The sequence below is a fragment of the Lepidochelys kempii genome, chromosome 15 (assembly GCF_965140285.1).
Source record: "Lepidochelys kempii isolate rLepKem1 chromosome 15, rLepKem1.hap1, whole genome shotgun sequence".
NCBI classification, from domain to species: Eukaryota; Metazoa; Chordata; order Testudines; family Cheloniidae; genus Lepidochelys; species Lepidochelys kempii.
In genome coordinates, this window is record NC_136394.1 from 20,024,266 (window position 1) to 20,044,395 (window position 20,130).

At 47.6% G+C, this 20,130-nt stretch overlaps 1 protein-coding gene across 7 annotated transcripts in view; it reads right to left on the reverse strand.

Annotated features, from left to right (window-relative positions):
- ULK1 (unc-51 like autophagy activating kinase 1) overlaps positions 1–20,130 on the reverse strand; it is a 99,801-nt gene that overhangs the window by 42,368 nt on the left and 37,303 nt on the right. For 6 of the 7 annotated variants that reach the window (XM_073313040.2, XM_073313036.2, XM_073313037.2 and 3 more), the window contains 3 exons: positions 18,019–18,120; positions 8,540–8,598; positions 3,878–3,960 (listed from right to left, as the gene is read on the reverse strand). In XM_073313040.2, the coding sequence (XP_073169141.1) occupies positions 3,878–3,960; positions 8,540–8,598; positions 18,019–18,120 (244 nt within the window). The remainder of the gene's footprint in view (positions 1–3,877; positions 3,961–8,539; positions 8,599–18,018; positions 18,121–20,130) is intronic. The other variant, XM_073313039.2, reaches the window with a different exon arrangement.

Sequence of the window (20,130 nt, forward strand, 5' to 3'; positions counted from 1 at the left end):
AGTGAAGGAGGTTTCTGTTACACAAGAGAAGGAGAAAACCTAACGTAGCCCAACAATTAAGAGGGCGATAACTTGAGATCTCTGGGTAATCGGGGTATCATTAAGGAGCAACAAATCAACTCAGAGCTTTTTCTCCTCTGCACTACACAGCAGAGGAGCCTATATACTTATCACACTAAATTATAACCCGTCCATAAGGGAGCTAGAGCCTCCATGACTTGCAGTCAAACCTGCAGTCTCGGGGGCCCCACTGCCTGGAAAGTCTAACCAGTCCTGCCGCGATAGGCAGGAACTTCCTTTTCCAAGGCTGTCCATCCAGCACTCGGGTCACAAGCAGAGAGCCCTGGGCTTTCCTAAATGCCAGCTGCAGGCAGCCACTCTTGACTGATGGCAGTAGAACCCCTTCTTACCTCCCACAGTGCTCCTGTTCTAGCTCACTGCAGAGACTTTCCGAACCTTTTTCATCCCTCACTCCCAACCCTCCCTCCGAGACTCACCCCATCTCTCACCTTCTGCCCCCACACTGTCACCCTCCTGTATTAGTCTTTCAGGGTTCAGCAGCGTGAGTCACTGCCCACGAATGATCATCCGGCTAACCCAGGGGGTTCAGCTTGTTTTCCCAGTGAGGATTTCCTGTTGCAACATCCACGATTTTATAAATGTTAAGTGCAATGTAAACAGCTGCCAAATCAACAACAGGAAACGTACAAACTTGGGACTCGTGTGGTTTTCCTTTAAATGATGGTGGAATTAAGAGAGGCACCAAACCATGGAGACCAGGTTCTAAGCCTCCCGGCTGCTGTTCTCCTTGCCAATTAAATGACATTCAGAATATCACATAATGCTGTTACATGAACCTGCTGTAGCGCAGGGGGGCTATATGCTCACAAGGCCATCCACGCACCTCAAGGGGGATTAACAGAAACCAGGGTCAGCAAACTGATCCTCACTGAGAGCTCCAGGGAGAAAGGGGAAACAATATACCTGAGTCCTCACAGAAGAGCTCCTCACTACTTAATCCTGGCCATACACAGAATATATATGGTGACCAGATAGCAAATATGAAAAATCGGGATAAAGTGTGGGGGATAATAGGCACCTATATAAGAAAAATCCCCAAATATTGGGACTGTCTCTATCAAATCAGGACATCTGGTCACCCATTTATTATATTTTATATATATATATATATATATATATATATATATATATATATATATATATATATATATATATATATATTATAATTCTCTGAGCACTAGAAGATGTAAGTCCTCCCCTTATAAAATATATACTTTTGTATCCACTTGCTGTGAAAGCAACAGGGATTTTTTTTTTTAAATACCAAAAATTGGAGAGGCAAAGGGAGGGGCCAATAGACCCATTCAGCCTGTGTGTGTTCAATAGAAAACAGCCTCCAGACCCACAGAATAGTCCAAGGCTTGACATTGGAAAGGAGAGCCTGGAAAGAGAAGACGGTTGGGTAGTTTCGTCACAAGTAGGGAGGGAGCTCAAACGCTCTCTGCGGGAGGGAAGACTTAGCCCCGCGAGGAGAGGAAGAAAGAATCAGACCAGGGTGCTGAGGCATACACGGTTCTCAATAAATCATGGCCTGGCTCTCTCCTGACTGATTGGCAGCACTCTGGCATGGCCAGTAGCATCAAGATGTGTGAATTATAATCACAGCAAAGCATCTGATAAAGGAGTGGCTTGGCTGAAGTTTATGGACAGAATATAGGCGACTCCACCACAGAAAGGGGTGAATCGTATACGAGTGTCACTTAAGGAACGTCCCCCCCCACCCCAACACACACAGTAATAAGAACCAGGCAGCAGCCATAAACCAGTAGAATCTACTGCAAGTGTCATGACTGTTATTCCCAATGCAATCTAAGGTCACTACCCCCAGCGGATCATGAACCAGTCCGGGGCAGGCGGCTATGGACATTCAGCTCATCACTAGATGGGAAGGGGACCTCCCAATTATTTTCTTTTGTAACATGAGGTCACTGGAAAAGATTGAAACCCACAGCACTAGGTGAATACCACTCTCAACAGAAGACCTATACGCAACCATTGAACAGGCTCTGGCCTGTCTGTGTATCTGTTGAATTGGCTAGCACTCCTTTGAAAATGCACATTTCCTCTAATCCATGCGTCCTGCTCCACATCCAAACTTCCATAACCAGGGTGATGTAATTACGTTCAGTCCTGGTTAATCCATGCACACATTTTATCTAGATATTAGGGGATTCAAGAAAAGGTTCCACTCTGAAAGAACAACCGAGAGAGCAAACCAATTTGCATTAACCAGGACTGACAGCATCAGGGAAACCCAGATAGCCAATTCTAAAATCAAGCACTTCTATCTGAAGCCTAGACAAAGAGCAACAACATTTCAGACACGCAGCCACACCCACGTGGCTAGCCACGCATAGAATCATAGAATATCAGGGTTGGAAGGGACCTCAGGAGGTCATCTAGTCCAACCCCCTCCCCTGCTCAAAGCAGGACCAATCCCCAGTTTTTGCCCCAAATCCCTAAATGGCCCCCTCAAGGATTGAACTCACAACCCTGGGTTTAGCAGGTCAATGCTCAAACCACTGAGCTATCCCTCCCCTGTTCCACTTCATTCTGAGGGCAACTGCTGCTAGCTAGGTAAAGGCATATGTAGCCATTCACTTTGCATCACACTACATTAATATTTAGCACAAAGATGAAACATGGCTTCTATTCCAGGAGATTAGTTTCAGGGAAGCCACTTAAAGAGCCCTGCACAGGGCCAGGACTAAGAGGCTGGTAGATGAAACGGATCTATTTGGCTACTGGCATTGTGACAATGAAAACATAGCTTTTAATTTTCTTTATTATTTGCTCCCCTGTGTATGAATGCATTCTATAATGCCCAAAACCCTCTCTGACGTATGGTCGTCTTCTTCTGTCTTCTACCCCGTCGAAAAGGGTTTAGCTGCCGGCTGTGCTGTGGGTGGAAACAGATCAAACAGAACTGTCAAAAGGGGAGCTGGCTCCTTTCAGGGACTTTGGGTACCTGTGCCTTGTTTTCCCCTGAAACATGGGATTGAGGAGCCCTGTGTGGAGCCCTGACCAGAGTAAGCATCACAGGCCACAGGAGTAGGATTGGCTGGAAGTGGCACCTGTGATGAAGGACCTAGATGCAGGCTCTCCAAGCCAGCCAGGCACAAAGCCTGGGTGAGATATCTGCAGGGAATAAGAAGTGCCAGGCGACCCTCTGAGGGTGAGGGCTGGAAGGGCCATATGAGCCCTGGGAAGGGAACATGGATGGTTCTGTGAAAACCCTACTGGCAAGGGAAGGAACTGATAAACAGGTTGAGGTTTCTTGTGCTGGCTTCCCGGGTGGAGGGGAGAATGTACAATGGATCACCTATCATACATATTGTGTATGGTGTGCGAGTAGCAACGGACACAGGAGAGGAACCGGAGGTGAGGTGGTGCATGCAGACTAGTGATAAGGACACAGATAGATGTTCATCTGTCATGTCATTTTGGCACACACAAAGCAGGTTGCAAAAGTTGAAGGCCAGACTGCCGGGAGTGGGTGTCCACGAGGGAGGGCAGGTGGCATTCAGCACCAAAAACGGGAATGAAATTCTGATGCAAAAGTTCAAAGCCAACTGGGGTCAACACTGATTGCAGTTGGCACATCCAGCTGGAATAAAATTCAAGGATCATGCTGACCCTTGGGCAGCTGGAACTGCCTGGAATTCTATCCACCGCACGATGTAGCATCAGCAAGCCCTCAGAAACCTGGAGTGTCATGACACTAAAGAGGTAGAGCCAACACAGACACCATTTTCATTCGTTTTGTCTTAATCATTAGAACAGGTGACTCTCTTACCAAAGTCCATGCGGTCCTTATGATTGCGCTGCAGAAGACCCAGTAGCAGCTGCCTCAGGTGGCTGGATGTCTCTCTGGGGATGCTAGGATTTTTAGACCGTTGAAAACAAAAGTTAAACTTACAGACACCTTGAACAGCTCTTAAATATGAGTTAATGCAAACTAAAAGCCCCACCTCACACCTGTTGGGCTAGAAACAGAATCCACGCTCACTGCAGAGGAGCTGAAAGAGGAAACCACTTTATTTTTGTCCCAGTGGTGCTCACACCCAAATCCCTGTTTTGCTAGTGTTAAAGCTCTGGCTCCTCTAAGTGTAAAGACCTCTTCCACGAACATCGGCAGAGCCTTGCTTTTGAGAATGATTTTATAGCAATCTGGTTGGGTTCTCAGTAGTGTCTATTTCACGTACAACATATAGCACAGAGTAAATAAAACAGATCACCAAGATGGAGCCCTTTATTCAATAGAAGCTTCTTGTTAAACCCCACAATGGGTCCTGAAGATCAGCTTTACCAATTTACAACTGATTTCATTAGATGTTTATGTTAAAAGACACAGACAGTTTACATAAGACCAGCACCCGCCCTTCAAAAAAATGACGTGTTCAATAGTATTTACAGTAGGTGCCCCAAAATCTGGGCCTTTGCCACCTACAAGAAGTTAACATGAATGCCATATTTCCCCACGGTAAGTAAAAAGAAAAGTGGGATAAAGGCATATGCCTTGGGGGAAAAAGGTGTGTTATGTCCAGTCCTGGGGCCAAGTTCTTGATACACAGGCACACAGCGAGGAGCGGAGAATCACTGTATATGTTAGGGACGGGAAAAGATAATTCAGCTTTTGCATGAGTGGAGAGAGCTTTGTTGATTTCCCTCGGCAACTAGGAAGGACTGCGCCGGGGAATAATGTCTGAGACCTGCCCCCAGAGACAGCAGAGCTCTTCAAATGAGATGGAGCCAGATCCAGGCTCTGTCAGCATTAGCTCCGTTTATCACGGCTGGGCACAGCACCATCCCTGCAGTCGAACAGCCTCCCCTGCCTCCCCTCCCATCCTGGGGGTCAGCTAAGGTAATGCCCTGCACCATCTGCACAGGAATTATAACTACACAGAGCCTCCAGCCAACCGTTGTTGTGGAACACACAGCCTGCTCGGGCCCACCTCCGCGGAGCCGGGTTAACCCCACCCCAGGACAGGCGGGCAACAAACTTAACTTTGAGAAGGGGAGCAGATACCTATTTACCCCTGCCTGCCAATTCTGCTCTGCTTCCACCTTCCCCCTCCCCAGCAGAGATATGAATGAAAACAAAGCGAAAGGAGAGCGGCTGGGGCCAGAGGGGAGAGTGCTGGCGAGCATTAACACTGTCTTGCTCAGTCACGAGCGAAACAGAAGCCATTAGGCACGATCTATATTGGAAGGCTTTGAAACTAGTCAGTTATTTTTTCTGCGAAGCCCTGGGCCTCTCTCTCAGAGGAATTCGGACCCAGCAATTCCTAGAACAGTCTTTGCAAGCATCACACCAGCCTTGTTTGTGCAGAATGAGGTGTTTTGCAATCTCTCCCAGGCACAAAACATTAACAAATGCCTGCCCAGGGCAGGGTATCTAGACCCCCCCAGAGAGGATGCATCTAAGGATGTGTTTATGTTGCAATCACGGGGTATGATTGCATAAGGTGTAGGCATAGCTGATCTAATTTTAAGGTAGCCAGCACAGGTCCCGGACCAGCGAAGCTCCAGCAGAGAGAACTTCAGCACAGGCTAGCCACATGAGTAGTTACCCTGGGAAGGCTTGCAAAGCCCACAGTAAAGCCCATGCTGCCGTGACTTCACTGCTCCTTGACCCAAAGTAGCTATATTAAGCTAGCTCAGGTACATCTACACGAGCCACAATCACAGCCCACAACTGCAGTGTAGACCGACCCCAATATTAAACTGAGGCTACATGTGGTCACAGCCAAGAGGACAGGTAGTTCAAGGTAGTTGTCAGAAAGCGGAACCCCTAGAAACACACTATAGAAGTAGTCCAAGACCACAGCTTTGCAAGCTATCCTGACCAATATGCCAGTGCTTATGGACTCCAGTCCCCGAGTCCTGTGGTGGTAATTTATTTATCCATTGCACACAGGCGATGGGTAACCTAAATAGCTCATCTAAGACACAGCTTCCTTTTCCTAGCAAGGTTCAGCTTTTATGCAGTTTTACAGCCAAAAATCAAGCAGGTCAAGTGCAATGCGTAAGGTCACATGGCAGAGGACGCGCACACTTTGAGCTGAAAGTATAACCACCAGCTGGAGGAGACATGCCCACGCTAGCTCTGATAGTTAGTGGGCTAAAAATAGACTGTCGCTGCAGTGCCATGGAGGGCTAGCTGCCCCGAGTACATACCGGTTTGAGATGCTAGGTACGTGCCCCACTTGCCTTGCTGCGGCTACACTCCGTTCTCAGCATGCTAGCTAGATCAGAGCCAGCGTGGGCATGTCTCCTCACCTTGGGAATCACCCCCTCCCCCCCCAGCTCCAAGTGTCGATATCCCCTCTGCCACCTTATACGCTGCCTCTCAGAAGTGACAAGCTTGGCCACCCTTCAGCATTGTTTTTCCAAGGCCTAGGCCAAGCAATTTAACATGAACAATAAAAGCAGTTCCTCCTCCACACCCCACCCAGAGCGTGTTAACTTGCTGTGCAAATCCAGACGATGAATGTTCGTTATTTTGACTGGTACTAAATTACCATAAAATAATGAGGCCGTCTGGCTTGCTGCTCCCAGTGCGAGCTTTCCACCCCAGAGTGACATTTTATCCATCCACAGTCATGTCAGTTCACGAGGAACAGAGATTTCTACTGAGAGTTTAAAGAGCCTTCTCTCCCTTCCCCCCCAACCAAACTACATTTCTTCTCTAGTGACTGTACCAGTGGGTGGGGAAACAGGTGTGCCCTGCTGATTAGCCCCGAGGAGAATGTAACAAGAGCCTGGCACTGCCCAGGCAGATGAGGGCGAGGGCTCTTGGGTGGTTTTGGGTTTCACTAGCCAGGCTGAGGAGGCTGTTTTATCCAGGTTTACTCAAGAAATGGCACAGAGCGTTGCACACATTATAAAGACACTCTCCAAAATCCAGGCGTTGGAAGAAAAATGGTAACACAAGGAAGGCTGGGGGTCTGCTTTTTTAGCAGGGCCTTGCTAATTCAGATGCAGCGCTGATAAATAAGGAGGTCTCTCACTTTATCATTGCCCCGTTTCATTTTTAACCACTGAATGCCTCCTCCCGAGCGCTCAGCAATTCACAATGCTGACAGGGCAGAACGCTCCTACTGGTGGAAAAAGGCTTTTCCTGGAAATGATTATATTTCCCAGGCATTAAAAATGTACAGATTCATAAGGGAACATGAATTTATTTTTAGGGATGAGCGGGGCAGGTGCATCTGCTTCACTTTCTGCCACGGGCTCCTCCCACCATAAGGCTGTTCTGACTCCCATGATCCCTTGGGCTACAAGCACAGGGAGGGGGCAGGGCTCACAACGTTCAACACTTTGATCAAAACCATCATTTTCGTCACAAGAAAAGAAAAAAATTCACGCACGTTGTGCATCGTTATGGATTTATAAAGCTTTGATTTCTTGACTCCCCTTTGGTGGCTGCTTTAGTGGATAAATTAACTATATACCCTCTGACACAATGAACTCACACCCTACAAAGTTATACACACTATTAAGCTATACACCCTCTACGCCAATTCCGCCTAGCAGGTCGGGATAGGACGTCAGGTCCGACAAGACAGTTTATGTGCAGTTCACTTTTCTTTCGTCCCCCACCTCAGGTAAATGTCATGCTGGGTTTGAGCTTCCCAAGTTGGGATCCAATTTTTCCCAAGGTTCAGAGGATCTGGAGTGTGGGTTTAAGTCCATCTCTAGAGAGTCAGAGGGAGGTTTCTAAAGGAGACAGCGTGGCTCTCATTTAAGAGCATAGCATCAAAATAAAAGCTCCCACCCATTTAACAAAAAAGCACTCTACGTCAGCTATTTCATTATTCCAGCAGTGAGTTCATACCACTCTGGGATGAGAACGCTGCTCTCCTGACACACCCTGGGAACTGAAACAATTTCCACATGCCAAGGGCACGCACTCAGCTCTGTATTTCCCTCTGAAAGGGTTACAGGCTCAGGAAGTGGCTTTCCTGGCACATGGGAAACTGGGTATGTGACCTACATGCAGTGAATAAGTGCTACAGGATTGGTGCTGCTAGGAAGGCCTGCAGTATTGGATGCTACCTTGGGATGCTTGCAATGGGGAAAATCATGGCTGCTCTTGAACCCAGTAGGTAGTACCCGACACAGGAAGGCCAACTTGCACATGGGGAACAAGGCCTTTGGAAATCGCTTGCAAAAAGTCTCTATTCAGCAGGGCAGCTTCCATACAAAGCATGTTCTAGGGTGCATGCAGCAGCGAAATGGGTGTTTGTGGGAGGAGACAGAGCCAATTCGGGAAATCTACAAGCAGCTTGACACTCTCTGGACCACACTGCTGCTGCTTAAGGAATGTAGAGGCAGGTGGCCAAATAGTTAAGTCATATCCCCAACATGATGAGCTGATGGCACAAGAGGACAGGTGTAAATACAGACAGAGTAAGCAAGTAGGAAAAAATAGTAATGCTGGAAGAATGCTTACTTGGGCATCAGCATCTTGTTTTTCTCATAGAAGAGACGAAGATCTTGAGGGCTGCTGGCCTATGGAGAAGAAAGAAAACGTGTCTAGAGCAGCTTGCAATAACGCAGGGAGAGGAATTATTATTATTTTAACCTATTTCACAATTGCTTTGAAGTGTACTGTGGTTGCTTTCCTGCTGCTGGACTAGCAGGGAGAGCAGCTTCTATTTCAGGAGACCCTACAGACTGCAATACCCAGACTGCGGTGTGAACTGAAAATACAGTATTTCAGCCTCCTGTATTTTTGTCCCTGACCTGATTCTATTTTCCTCTCCTTTTCTGAAGGCTCAGCTTCATTTCCATGAGTTCTGCAGCTCAGTTCTAAGCTGCCCGAATAACCTTCTCCCAGGAGGCTAAATAATTGCAGACGTGAGGAGTTCCAAATGATGAATGGCAGCTCCTGCAGAGAACATGGATTAGTGCTTCAGGGTCTTAAGAAAGGGAGCAGGGAGGTTGTTGACGTGAAAGGCATCAGTTGAGAACACCAGTTCTCCTGAGAAACTGAAAAATCAAGACAACCAGACCCTAGCGTCTTTTGCCAGCAATTCTCAAGCTACAGGTGTTATCACGGATGAGAAAGTGTTTTTGGTCATGAACATAAAGAAATCAAATTCTGGGAGAGACAAGAGTTAAAAAAAATAATGCTACCCACTATGAGAGGTTAGCCTCCAGAGTTAAAAATAAAGTCTCCAGGAAATAAGCAAAGTCCCATACAGCCTCCTCATGCTGTTCCTCTTTTGTTTGTTTTTTATGAACTAAATAATACAGAACCTGTAAATTTCCCCGAGAGTGTTCTTCGTGTCCAGAAGCTTTCAGCCTAGACCAATGGTCTCTAATGCAACGCAGTGTGGACTGGCTGGCATGCAAACCACAGACATGGAGGCAAGTGGGAATGGGGAAGAGAGAAGGGAAAGAGTCACGCTCTGGCCCGATCACTGCTGCAGGATGCACTGTTTGCAAAAGGTGGGAGGCACTGGGAGGTCACAGGCAGTTTGTCCTGACCCTAGGGATCAGCAGAGAACCAGGCAGATTTACCAAAAGACCTCAAAAGACCATTTCGGAATTGGAAGCATTTCAGGTCAACTAACCTGCTTAAGGAGCCAGCAGGGGCCATGCAGACAAACTGGGCCGTGGACAGGTGTGAGCTGTCACGGCTGCAGCATGCTTAGAGGCTGGACAAGCAGTCACATGGTTGTTTTGCCATTGGTGTTTAGCCAGCACTTCACAGCATGCTGCCCGTCTTCAACAGCACCTGCAGGCCTGAAGGTGAAAACTCAGCTAACGACAGCTACTGGGACAAATCGGAAGCCGAGCGAAGCCAATGGGAGATCAGTTGACTTCTGTATGTTTTGGATCAGGCCCTTCGTGAGCTGCAAAACTTCGGCTGATCAGAGTTTGTGACAAAGCTATTGTTTCTAAGCTCGCACGTGTGCTCATGCACGCACACCCCCACGCACGCACACACACCCCTTCCTACAAGGAAGCGGAGCTTCTCTTTCAGTGGAACAAGAAAGCTGTCCCAGATTTCCTTTCTGCGGCAACCGATCCCTCGTTATCATATGGAAAGAGCTGGGACAAAACTGGGACACAGCGATATGCTCCGTTTTCCAGATTCACAAAAATGTTAAGTGACCCCCTGTGCAGCAGAGGTGGCCGCGTCACCGAAGACAATCCATGGGACGGCGTTTCCAAGCCTGGCAGTCTAACCTGATTTATTTCAGTACAGATCTGCCTTTTTTTTTGGTACCCTTCCCCCACATGGATCCTGCTCTGTGATTCGCATCTCATTGTTCGTCCAATTTCAAACAAGCCTGGACACACATGGCACAGAAGAGCTTGACAGCAAGGCTATGGACACACACACACACAGAACCCTACAAGTGGGAATACAGTTCCACGACGATCAGGTTAAGTATTCATTCATGTCAGCAAGAGACAGAAGGATTGTCTGTCTTCTTTATTCACTCCCTGGGTCAACAGCTCAATTGTTTTAGACATGCAATGAATCTCTGATCTATTTCAAACATTTTGTCAGAAGCTTCCTAGAAGTAACAGCTGCAGTATATCAAAGGAGCACGTCTTTAAAGTGAAAGTTAATTGGGAGCATGTTTTTTGAGCACAAATAAAACCCTTTAACAAAACTCCCCCTTTTAAAATTTAATAAAAAGGCAATTTAGGGACTATGGAAAGTTTGGACGCACAGGTTTGGAGAAGGGAGTCTTGCATTTATTTTCTGAACAGGTTTTATTGCAATTTTCCCCCACACTGGCTTAGCGATTAGCTTCTCACCTGTTCTGGAGGCAACACATCTAGCAGTGGTAGGGTGGTTTAATCCCTGCCCAACTAAACTTTGGTCTCTTAGCTGGCGCTGCCCAAGAGGGTCCTTTCTGCAGCATTGGTAACTACAATGTAATCATGTGTCTGCTGGGAAATGGACTGACACTACCAAACCCAGTTCACATTGGCCACCAAACCCCCTCAGATGACACTTCTGATCACCAATGGCCCAGACAAGCCTGCATCATAGTGTAACCGTGTGACTAATCAGCTGAGCCATCCGGCTCCACGTCTAGGAATAAGTTAAGACTAGACCTACAATAACCATCTCACTATACAGGCAGTGCTGCTCAAGGCTGCGCACTGTTGGGAGAGCTCAGACGTCAATGATCTATTGACTGCACTAACTATTCCATGCTTTTGGGGGGTAATATACTGCCCCCCCAGAATAGAAATTCACAGGTACAGCTGGGCAAATAATGGCCGTTTCCATTTGCTGGCAATTCTGAAAAATTGAAAATAAATTTTGTTTCAGGTCAAATCAAAAACAAAAAGTTGCAATGAACTCAAGTTAAAAAAATAAGAATCTGAACCTTTCATTTCAACCAACCCACTTTGTTTGCTTTGACAAAAACCAGGGATGACTAGATTCACAAAACACTGCGGGAGGGAAGTAGGCAGATCACCTTCAGCCCAGTGGTTAGGGTACTCTTCTGGGACGAGACACACCCAGGTTCAATTCCCATCTCTGCCTAATGTGGAGAAGAGATCTGAACTTGGATCTCCTACATTTCAGCAGGTCTCTCTCAATCTCTCCTGTTCTACTGCGTATAAATAATTAGTCACTGGAGCAGGTACTTGAATCTGGATCTCCCAAATCCTAGGTGAGCATGCTAAGCACCAGCCTATAGTGTCATTCTCACTCTCTTCCCCTAGCTGACTAACTTGTTGTCACCTAGCCACTATCTGCTTCTGGTGTGTGTTTAAATCAGCACAGTTTCCCCAAATCCTGCAAAAACCAGCAGCAATTCTAGAAACGGAATTTCTCATCCCTAACAACACAGGACTGGCTCTGGTTAACTCAGTTTGGGGCTATAAAACCAGCCTGCTTTCCAAACAAAAGGTTTGTTTAAGTTCCAGGTATAAAAACCTTCCTTCATCAGTTGCACTGGAGGCTCATTTCAGAGTGTAAATTCCTTATGGTTGTTATAAATGGCACATAATCCTAGTACTTATCTAGGCAGAATGAACTGGGAAAGAATAGCGCAGCAGGCTCAGTGCATCAGGCTTGGAAATTAATTTTTCATCTAGCAGCTAGCTGGGATGAGAACACACACAGACAGCTTAACTTTTTCAGAGCTGGCAGACCAGCACTTTTAAGTGTTTGAACTATTGCCATTCTCATTTGTCTCTCTCTCTCTCATAGGCATAGAAAGTTGCAACACAAGCCTTAAACCCCACCCCACCCCACAAAATTGCACCCTGATTTTTAGAGGCGCCCTGCACCGGGAACTCTCAGGAACATCAGTGGTACTTGCTCCTCTGAAAAATTAAATCAAGACTGTACAACCTGGCCAAGTCTTACAAATAAATCAAGACCATAAGGAATCAAATTGTTTAGTCTCTAAGGTGCCACAAGTACTCCTTTTCTTTTTGTGAATACAGACTAACACGGCTGCTACTCTGAAACAAGTTAATTTTTAACTCTTGTGCCTGGTTCGAGCTCTGTCCCCAGGCTAAGAGACAGGCCACTGGACTGGGACTCAGGAGTTTGGGATTCTATTCTTAGCTCTGCCAGTGACCTGCTGTGTCCCTAGGCAAATCTCTTCCCCTCTCTGTGGCTGTTCCCCCCTCCTTCCCGTCTGCCTTGCCTATTTTATTGGTAAGGTCTTTAGGGAGAGACTGTGTCTATGTATTTGTCCAGGGCGCAGCACAAAAGGGCTCTGATCTCTGTTGGAGTTTCTAGATGTTACCATAACACAAACAAATAAAACAGCAAGAGAAGGGAAAACACCGTGCGAGCCCTCAGTCATATAAGGCAGAAAAGCCACAACTCTGGACCACCACCTCATTCGTTAGGCCAGGCATATTAACAATTCAACATTAATACAAAGCTCAGCAAATCTGTCAATAGGGATTATGCATCCTATTAATCTTACCCCCCTGGCAGGCTCTTTGTTTTGTTGATGGACATGTTTAAGATACAAAGCTCCTTTGGACAGCCTGGACAGTCACGCTACCAACTGTCCAGGTCTGACAATCAGACATGGTGTGTTTGTTGGGTGAGGAGAGGAATGGTGAAGTCAGGGAAGTTGGCTCGGGTGACCTGGCTGCTGTTCATTTTCATTTCTACAAACAGCTATAAAGAAGAAGAAAACCCACCCACCCTCTTCTGCCTTGATTTGGGAGGTTACATTTCCCCAGTAGAAAAGCAAGACAGTTGGACCCAGCCTTTCCACACGTGCTAGCTCCTTATCCATCTACCCAAGTCCCTTGAAGTCTATTGTACGTTTAAAGACTCATCTTCTTGCTGAGGACAACCTTTTGCATGTACAGCACACCTGTGAGCCTCTCCAGATGTAGCAATGGATGCTCATGACAGGTGAAACGCAGGCAGATGTCGGAGGGGCTGGATCCCATATTCCATTGCACTAGGGGAAACGGCAGTCAGCCGTTCTCTGGCTCGGCTTGAGGAATCTAACAAAATCTTAACCAGACGTGCAAGTGTCCTCCCCAGGCACGGGCTAAATAAGCTACCTTGGCCGACGAACAAACTTCCACCCAGAAGGGTGAAACTCAAGGGGACCTTGCTCTCTGAGACAGCAAAATCTACAGGAAACAGATCACTGCTGAGGGGCAGCCACCATCTCCCGCTAGACCCAGCCAGGTTTGGGACAGGAAGAGGGGGTTGCATTCCTCTGAAACATCAGGCACTGGCCATTGCCAGGGGAAGGACACTGGACTAACAGGCTCGTCCAGCCAGAGTTTCTTTGTTCTGCATTTGGGTTATTTCAGGCTCAAGACACACTCCAAGCGGTCTCAGTTGGACAGTAGAAAACAGGCACCTTTATGAGTGTTGGAGGGATGCAGCTGCCTCTTTACCTTCTTTCCTTGGCTGATCTGTCCAGGCGGGTCTGGGCACCCTAGCCACCTCCCCACTCTGTGCTAATTTTGCTGCTCTGCAATCCGCTCAGAAATGTCAAAACCGAACCCTGCTTTATCCAGTCCACACCTACCAACAATTGCACTCCATGCTCTCCCCACCTCTTTGCACAATTGATTATTATCGACTCCAAGACCTTCAGCTGTTGCAGCACCTCTTGCAAAGCCTCCAATGGTGCAAATGAGGGAATAAAGTCCTTTAACATTTAACTAGCTCTCGCAACATCTGCCACAGGCCGGCTTCATTTGCCTAGAACTTACAATCTGGGAAAAGCGGTTGGTAACCTCTGTCTTAAGTGTAAACACACGATCTCAACACACACACATACTCAGAGGACCATCTGGACTGGGCTTTGCTTTCTCCCTGATCAAACAGATTCATAACGGTTACTGTAGGAACAAAACAGGGCTCAGTATTTTGTTGCCAAAGCACAACCCCCAAAAAATAGAGGCAAGGAAATCAAGAAAGATGTGCAACATGTACCCACTAAAGAAAAACACTCATTCCAACCCATGCACGCTGCATCATCACTCTTCTCATGCCAAGGAGTTAGGTGACCCCTTATTTCCCTATGCAAGCTACCCAGATCGCTGATCTGACAGCACTGTAGGGTTGCCTCATCGCCGCATAAGTAAGTGGGCAGAACAATAGAAAGAGCTTGGACTCTGCCCTTCCCCTTCACTGGAGCCTCAGCCCCAGCCCCAGGCTGGCAGAGTTGAGTACAGCAGGCTGGGTAACATATTTGCTATGACAATTTTCTAAAAAGAATATTGTCACAGGAAAATTTCCATGTAGTTACAAAGGCATTTGTCACTGAATAATAATAATGGACATACGTAAGGCTTTTCAAAGAAGTCAGCCACCCCAGGGTTGCCTGTGAGTGCAGCATGCCTACAATGCCAGCTTTGGCCAACAATGTCAGGGAAATTTCCATCAGTAGTTTGTGTGGAGCTTTGAGATACTTTAATAGTGGGCAAGGATCTCATTTATATGTGTGAGTCAAAGCTTTGTGTGTATACACACACAGCTTTATTTTAAGCAAACACAATATTTATTTTGTTTTCTCCTAACAGTTATTTCTTCCCCCTTCCCCATTAAACAAAGCTGTTGAGACTGAGAACAAGAAAATGTAACCAGCCACTATGAAATGGTCAAAATTTCCATGCCAACCATAGGAGATACTGTAAAACCAAAAATTACACATGCAGGGAAGATGAAGGCTCACTTTTGTTACAGAGCGAGGTGGGCAAACCAGAAAGCATTGTCAGAGAAGATCCCAAAACGGAGATGAAAAAATAACCCTGGCATCTAGAAAGGAAAACATGCCCTCAGCACTGAGACCACACCAAAATAAAAGCCTCAGTTTACGGCCACACTCAACCATTCCTTCCTGTAAGATTTCTAACAGGCTTGTAAATCACCTTATCCCTCCCGGTTACATAACTTCATAAACATTCAAGATCTCACTTTAAGTTACGAAAGTTCTGAATCTAAAGCAGAGAAAATCCAGCAGCTTGTAAAACGGGGCTTATGTCACTGGAGAGTTTTCTTTTAGTTATCTTCATTTTCAGTGAGTCAGTCATTCGGATGGATTGGGGGATGGCGGGGAAAATCAGGTTTCAGTGGCCGCTGCAACAGTGATCAGGGTTTCAAAATTCAGCCCCCCCAAAAAGAGCGACCTGAGATCAATTCATATCGGATGAGAAGAACTGACGTTTTCATGGCCGTTGTCCCCATGTCGCTCTGCACTGATACGCAGAAAACCCTGGTTTGATTCTTGGTCTCTTGCTTCCTGGGCTAAACAAGAGACAGGAGCCCACACACTGAGACTCTGGGTAGGTCTACGCTGCAGTTGGGGGGTGCCATTTCTGCACGTATAGGCAGACCTTGCTAAAAATAGCCGTCTAACCACAGAGGTATGGACTGAGGTTCCTGTGCACTCTGGGGCTATGCCTACACATACGGCAATCTCACCTCGCGGCTGCAGTGTAGAAATAGCTTCTGAAAAGTAGGAAGCAAATTGCACATCACTCTGCAATGCACCCATCGACGCGGATGGATAGGCTCCAAAAGGAAGTCCCTTGATAGTGCTCCCCTGGCTAGAAAGGAGGCGATCATGCTAGGGAAAGGTTTTAAGTCTGTATGAATGTCCTGGAAAGGGGTATGGAATGGGAGGATTTGGGGAGTTCAACAGGTAGGTGGAGGAAACCATGGACCCCCCGTTGCTTGGCATAAGAGGAACAAAGCAAGATGAGTATAACCATATGTGAGCAACTGGTGCTTGGGAGGAGAAAACTGGAAGCTGAAGCTAGATGGAAACAAGGTGAACAGTGTGGGTAATTCACTACTGGAACAATTCACCGAGGGATGTGCTAGATTCTTCATCGCTTGGCATCTTTAAATCAAGTATGGGTGTCTTTCTTAAAGACAGGCTTGAGTTTAACCAGAAGTTATGGGCACGTTAGGTGGAATTCTAAGGCCTGGGTTAGATGCTAGATGATCATAATGGTCCCTTTCTGGTCTTGAAAAAAAACCAATATTTACACAGAAGACTTCTTCAATAAGACCTTCCTAATCTACTCCAGAAGCCAGGCTATTTCAGCTACAATGCACCATTTCAAAGCAGAGTCATACCAATCAGCCATAATATTTCCCTTCCGATTAGTTGATCTTCCTCATAGTTCCTACACCAGAGGTGGGCAAACTACGGCCCGTGGGCCACATCCAGCCCACGGGACCGTCCTGCCCGGCCCCTGAGCTCCTGGCCCAGGAGGCTGTCCCCACTCCCCCGCAGCCACGCCGCAAAATGCTCTGGGTGGCAGGGCTGCAGAGCACAGCCCGACCTAGTGCTCTGTGCTGCGTGGCTGCCTGTCCTGGTGCAGCCACACTGCCAGCCACCAGTGCTCCAGGCAGCGCGGTAAGGGGGCAGGGAGTGGGTGGGTGGGGGGGTTGTATAGAGGACAGGGGACTTCAGGGGGTGGGCAGGGGCGTGGATAGGGGTCTGGGCAGTCAGAGGGCAGGGAACGGGGGTTGAATGGGGGCACGGGACGGACAGTCAGGAAGGAGAGGAGGGGTTGGATGGGACGGCGGGGGGCAGTCAGGGGACAGGGAGCAGGGGGGTTGAGGAGGCAAGGGTTCCAGGGGTCGGCAGTCAGGAAGGAGAAGGGAGTTGAATAGAGTAGTGGGGGGCAGTTAGGGGCGATGGGTCCGGGGGTGGTCAGGGAGAAAGGGTGGTTGGATGGGACAGGGGTCCCGGGGGGCAGTCAGGAAATAAGGGGGGGGTTGGATGGGGCAGCGGGGGGCAGTTAGGGTGGGCGGTCCGGGGGCAGTCAGGGGACCGAGAGCAGGGGAGGTGGATGGGGCAGCGGTTCCCGCAGGGCTGTCAGGGATCAAGGGGGTTTGATGAGGCAGGAGTCCCGGGGGGACCGTCAGGGGGCGAGAAGCGGGGGGGTTGAATGGGGGCAGGGGCTGAGCCATGCCTGGCTGTTTTGGGAGGCACAGCCTCCCCTAACTGTCCCTCCATACAATTTCAGAAACCCGATGCGGCCCTCAGGCCAAAACATTTGCCCGCCCCTGCCCTACACCCTCAAGCGTAACAGAATATATATATTCCCTGTGCACAGTCGTAAAGGGAAACTGATTTTAAAGCAAGCTGCTGGGGACACCATTGCTTTAAGGGTCCAAGATAATCTTCTGAAAAGCTGGCCTTTCACAAGAACACACGCACATGGGGATATATTTCCGCTGCTGCCCTGAGGCAGACTCTGGAGAAGAAGCATCGGCCTCTACCAATATTTGCAGCACTGAAAAAAGATGGAGCATCCCATTGATTTGAGAATTAATGAGCCTATCTCGCTCAGTGGGATGGACAGACAGACAGGCTGATTTGCCTGGAGACTGGGTTCCTCATGCTCAGTATTGTATGTGACCCCTGGTGTGGGTGAAACAGATGAAAAACAGCAAGAAACTCATCAAGCATTAATAGCCATAGAGCCACTCACCTGGAAGGGAGCCTTTCCTGTCAGACACTGGTAAATGATGGTTCCTATACTCCAAAGGTCAGCTTTAGCATCATAGTGTTGGGACATAATGACTTCTGGGGCCTGCGTGGAGAGAGAACACAGCGTTCTGTTTACAAAGACTTGGCTCTTTTCTTGGCAGCTGCCAGAGAAACAGAAGCCCCTAATTTTTAAAAAAAGCACTGGGCCAAGATTCCACAAAAGAAAAGAGATTAAAAACTTTCCCCCCTGCTTTAAAGTGCTGCATTCATATTAGCAAGGAGGCAGTTTCATAACACTAATCTGGTTACTTGAGGCATGGTGTTACTTTAGGCACTGCCCACTTTACTTTTGCCTGATGCACTGTAGGCAAAAAACAGTGCTTCCCCTTGTCAGGCATGACAATCTCTATTGAATCAACTTGCAAACAAAGGAGTCCCTTTAGAACAGCACAGGCATCCCTTCTAAAACAAAGCAAATGCACACACACACTCCAGTTCAAGTCCCAACTTTACCAATTACAGCCATGACAAACAAGGGATCAAGTTGGTACAGGTAACTCAGCCCTTCCTACTCCATGGATTTCTTAAGAGGCTAACCCAAGCAGGCAGCTGTGACGTGTGGCAGCAGTCATGCCAGTGGACGTGACTGGAGTTCAAAAGCAGGCCCATGTGTTTATCCAAAAGAGGTCAGTCCCCACAATCTCTGTGGTCTGTAACCTTCCACAAAATGCACACCACTCCTCACGGCAGGTTTGCTCCAGAAGCTAAAGATAGCATGGATTCAGAGTGATCAATAGCTCAGAATGCAATGTGCCTCTTGATCTGTGCAGAGGTGAAGGTGGGAGAAGGACAGGCTAGCTTAAAACCTATATTTATAAAAGAGACTTCCTCTAACGCTCACAGAAGACAGGACTGGAAGGGGATCAGTTTTCTAGCTCTGCCACAAGCAAAGGACAAGAAAAGATTTGTTCCCTTTGGACTGGCGGTGGTGTTGGGAGGAGAGGGGACAAAACAAAAACACCCCACTCTGAACAACGCACGGACAGGAAGTCCTGCCTGTCTGCCTCAACACCAAATGAACAGAGTCAAGGAAACGGTTGTCAGTGGAAGATGTGGATGCTCAGGACCATTCTGGGTGAGGACCCAGATTTCCGTAGGGGTCAGACACAGCCCCCTTTGCTGCATCCTCACACTGACATAGCATTCCTCTTACTGTGGCCAGGCAAGAAAGTAGGGCTGATGATGAGCATGCATGAGGACACGCAGATAGGGAATGCAGAGGCCACCCCACCCATCTGTTGCTCAGCATGCACACACAGGGACCCATGACAGCAGCAGAGTAAACCCCTTAATGCCCCCCAGAACTCAGAACACATTTTACTCAGAACTTAGCACCCCCGCACATCCCCAAAAAAATCACCTTTGAACCAAGAACATAGAACATTTTAAACCCAAAAGGAATTCCCAGAGTACTTCCAAAAAAAAAAAAAAGGTCTTCTCTCACTTTAAACGTGAACCAGATATCTGATCTACTTGCAAGAGAACGTAAAAGAAAAAGCGTCACTAAAAATAGACAGTTCAGGGAAGTTTCTCAAGAGGTTACATCACCCTTATATACAGCACGTCAACAAACAACTGGCTTCAACAATAAAGCGAGAGGAAGTCAGGCTTGCTTTGGTTTGCACCGACAGACACAGTTTTAAACACAGTGGAGCTATAGGCCACTGTGTAATGCAGCCAAGACCTGTGCCAGGATGAAGGCTCAGGCTGGGGGTTTTAAAAGGAGCTTAAGGAAAGTAGGCATTTAAACCACATTGAAATTCAATGAGAGTTGGCCATCTCAGGCAATGTCTATAATAAAAACACAGCAGTGGCCCAGCTGCACCGTAGACACTACAGTGACCGAAGGGGCTTTTCTATCCCTGTAGTAAATCCACCTCTCCCAGAGGCAGTAACTAGGTCAGCAGAAGAATTCTTCCCTCGACCTAGCACGGTCAACAATGGGGCTTAGGTCAGCTTCACTACATTGCACAGCCCTGAGCGACTTAGTTAAGCTAATCTACCTTTATAGGGCAGACCAGGTCTAATTCCCCATATCACCTTTGAAAACCCC